At 39.9% G+C, this 3,622-nt stretch overlaps 1 protein-coding gene across 1 annotated transcript in view; it reads right to left on the bottom strand.

Annotated features, from left to right (window-relative positions):
- The window catches only part of LOC123878780 (glutamate receptor ionotropic, kainate 2), a 20,402-nt gene extending 16,780 nt beyond the window's left edge, over positions 1 to 3,622 (bottom strand). Inside the window, exons 1-4 of the mRNA XM_045926097.1 lie at positions 3,332 to 3,622; positions 1,960 to 2,106; positions 918 to 1,121; positions 186 to 352 (exon numbers count right to left, since the gene is read on the bottom strand). Of these exons, the coding sequence (XP_045782053.1) occupies positions 186 to 352; positions 918 to 1,121; positions 1,960 to 2,106; positions 3,332 to 3,410 (597 nt within the window). The 5' untranslated portion in view covers positions 3,411 to 3,622. The remainder of the gene's footprint in view (positions 1 to 185; positions 353 to 917; positions 1,122 to 1,959; positions 2,107 to 3,331) is intronic.

The following is a 3,622-nucleotide window of genomic DNA, read 5'->3' as shown; positions in this document are numbered from 1 at the left end:
TTTTAAGACCGCGTAACTTTGAAACCGAAAATTTTAACAGAAATCTGGAAAACCACAGACATAGATATTAGTTTCTAGAATATGCCTGCAAAATTTCATGGACTTTGGTTGCTTAATATTCAAATGAAATTGGAACTACGTTTGTATGAAACGAGTGACGGAGAGAGCCCTTTTTTTAGACTTACCCTTTTATAAGTATTGGCCACAAAAGCGCTGTCCCCTACGATGACATAGAAGCTGGGTTCAGGTCGCATGCTCTTCAGCGCGTTCGCGGTATCCTTGGTGAACCCGGCGTGCACCCACACCCTTATGTGCGACCGCCCTAACAGCTCGTACAGGGTTTGGTCTACGTCTACAAATGGGAAAGATATGCTAGCAAAAGTAAAATTCCACGGGAATGCCCATCCGTTAAACTGATCTGATGTTTGGTACAGCTTGCATCCCCGAAATTGACATTCGATTTCGAGTAGGTTATTTTTTATCCGGGAAAATCAGAGTTCTTACAGAATTAAAAAAAACCTAAATCCATACTAATTATAAATGTGAAAGTGTGTCTATCTGTCTGTCTGTTTGTCTGCTACCTTTTCACGGCCCAACAGTTTAACCGATTCTGACGAAATTTGGTACAGGGTCAGCTTATATTCCGGGGACGGACATAGGCTACTTTTTATCCCGGAAAATCAAAGCGTTCCTACAAGATTCTCAAATGCCCATCCGTTTAATCTATTTATATGAAACTGTACCTTTCATTTTTGATTGTAATTTTTGAGATTGATTGTATCCCCGAAATTGACATTCGAGTAGGTTGCTTTTTATCCCGGAAAATCAAAGAGTTCCCACAGGATTAAAAAAAAACCTAAATCATATCATATAGTGCATTTAAGTTAGTTTAAAGTATATCTATCTATGGTACAAACCACTTTCACTCTCCAACAGGATGGCAGCATCAGTGGCGTTCCGAGATTCCAGATAGCTATTGAAGGCTCCTACCATCTGTTGTGAGCCTAGTACCGTGCGCACCAGTGGAATACCAGCAGAGGAAGACAGTTCCTCAGCTGCTTCCCAGGGTGACCAGGACAGGTCTATGATGAGGGAGACACCCTTGGATATCGCAGAGCATACTGCAAAAAAACCGGCCAAGTGCGAGTCAGACTCGCGCACTGAGGGTTCCGTACTCGGAACCCAACGTTTTGCACGATAAATCAAAAACTATTATACATAAAAATAAATAAAAATCTGTTTTAGAATGTACAGGTAAAGCCCTTCCATATGATACCCCACTTGGTATGGTTATCTTATTTTGAAAATTGAAACACATTTTTTTTTAGTGATGTAACCACAAATTCCTGTACTTGTGCTATAAGACCTACCTACCCGCCAAATCATGATTCTAGGTCAATGGGTAGTAGGTACCTACCCTATAGGTTTCTTGACAGACACGACGGATGGACGGACGGATAGACAGACAGACAACAAAGTGATCCTATAAGGGTTCCGTTTTTCCTTTAGAGGTACGGAACCCTAAAAAGGACTCGAATTTAGTACCGCGCGAACCAATGGTACCAGCAGAAGAGAACAGTTCCTCGCCTTCTTCAAGGGGTTTTGAGGAATTAGGATAGGTCTATGGCCTCCGAGTGACCTATTTGCGTTACCTTCATTGACCTCTAGCGTCAGTCAGAAGTTTTATCACACTAATATTATAAAGGCGAAAGTTTGTGTGTATGTTTGTTACTCTTCACGCAAAACTACTGGACGGATTTAGCTGAAATTTTAAATGGAGATAGATAATATCCTGGATTAGAACATAGGCTAATTTTTATCCCGGAAAATAAGTGAGTTTCCATGGAATTCAAAAAAACTAAATCCGTGCGGTCATTAGCCGGTTTATTATAAATGTGAAAGTGTGTCTGTCTGTCATCTTCTCAATTGAAATGCATACTAAAAAGTTTCTCTTCTTACGTTTCCTATAGCTCTCCTCTTCATTCTGCCTATCTAGCAGTATGACGTCATCAGAGACGGTCGTGCCTGGTGTCTTTTCCTCAGCCACCTTCATAGCTCGGCCGATTTGCTGCGGTAACTCTACTTCCTGGATTTCTGTTATAATTACTGAAAACAAGCTATGCATCAATGACTTCAATGAATTAGTAACGGGCAATGGTTTGGAATTCTGAAGAGTGTTAGTATTCTCTGGTCGAACTGATGGCTTAAATTGAAGGTGACTACCGGCTCCTGGAGATACCATAAAAAAAAATCACGCCACTCACTCTACCACATGGTGGGGTGGAAATGAGTTATTTAGCCAAAACGAGTGTTGGAGTGGGCTTTGTGGCACTCGTACGCTGAAACTATTGAGTCTACAAATAAAGGTGACTACACAAATTGTAGGAAATTGTCTCTAGTTTAATTGTTACATAGCCATTTTTATCGTAAAATGCGTGGGAAAGAAGTTATCGTGAAAAAACTGTTTTTGGGCGCCATTTTTCCAAGATGGCGGCGCGAGCGGCAAAGGTACGAGGTGGCAAAATAAAAATTCGGAAAGAGCACATCGAAATCTATAAAACCACCAATTTGCATAACATTCTGAAAACTTTCCATCTCATATTACAGAATTACTGGACTAAGACGAGACCAGAAATTTAGAAAATATAAAATTACAAACCCCTGCCGGGAATCGAACCTGAGACCTCCCACTAATAAGTGGTACTTGTTAGTGGAGTTGGTACTTGTTTTGCGCACATTATACCCAAAGATGGGTAAACATCGCGACAGATGTAGCTCTCATTCTGGGATGAGATCTGTGCTCAGTAGTGGGCCGGCGGTTGAGTAGCTTGTGATGATGAATAAGTGTAAATTAAAAATTTATACACCCCCGACATGTGAAGGTTACAGTAACTAGAAAAGAGCTGATAACTTTCAAACGGCTGAACCGATTTTCTGGGATTATATCTAAGAACACTCTCGATCTAGCCACCTTTCAAACAAAAAAAAAACTAAATTAAAATGGGTTCATTAGTTTAAGAGCTACGGTGCCACAGACAGATACACAGATACACACGTCAAACTTTTTTTCTCTCTCTCTCGTTTGGCTTTACAAAAATAATAAAATATAAGCCAATGTCAAGTTTGTAGTTATTTGTAACAAGTTAGGGAAACTATACAAGTATGGACCCCGTCTGTGCCGACTGCCGGCGCTCGCCGACACACGCACGGCACCCTCTTAGAGCGCTTTCCAGTCAGTTTTAACAAAAAAAAAAAAACACTCCAAAAAGGCGGAGCACGCCCGCCAGCTAACATCAACACAGACGAAGTCCCTTACCAAATCTTCACTTACCAAATCTCAAACTCAATTCCGAAACCACACAGCCCAAGTTCATCAATAAAATTAGCAAAAACAAAACGTGCAACTCCATTTTTTAACGATTTCTGCACGATCTACAGCTATTACAACTTCTCACTTTATTTATAAGAATCGCCGAAATATATTCTTGTAACAAATACGGTATGAACAGTGTTAAAAAAACGTAAAATAATATTCTTAATTTTTCAAACATAACAATGTTTTTAGGCGCGAAACATTTTCAGACGAACTAAATTTGAAAAAAAAAAATTGTGAGTTTTATAA

This window comes from Maniola jurtina, chromosome 26, assembly GCF_905333055.1.
Source record: "Maniola jurtina chromosome 26, ilManJurt1.1, whole genome shotgun sequence".
Classification (NCBI taxonomy): Eukaryota; Metazoa; Arthropoda; class Insecta; order Lepidoptera; family Nymphalidae; genus Maniola; species Maniola jurtina.
This window is presented reverse-complemented; position numbering and strand designations above follow the sequence as displayed.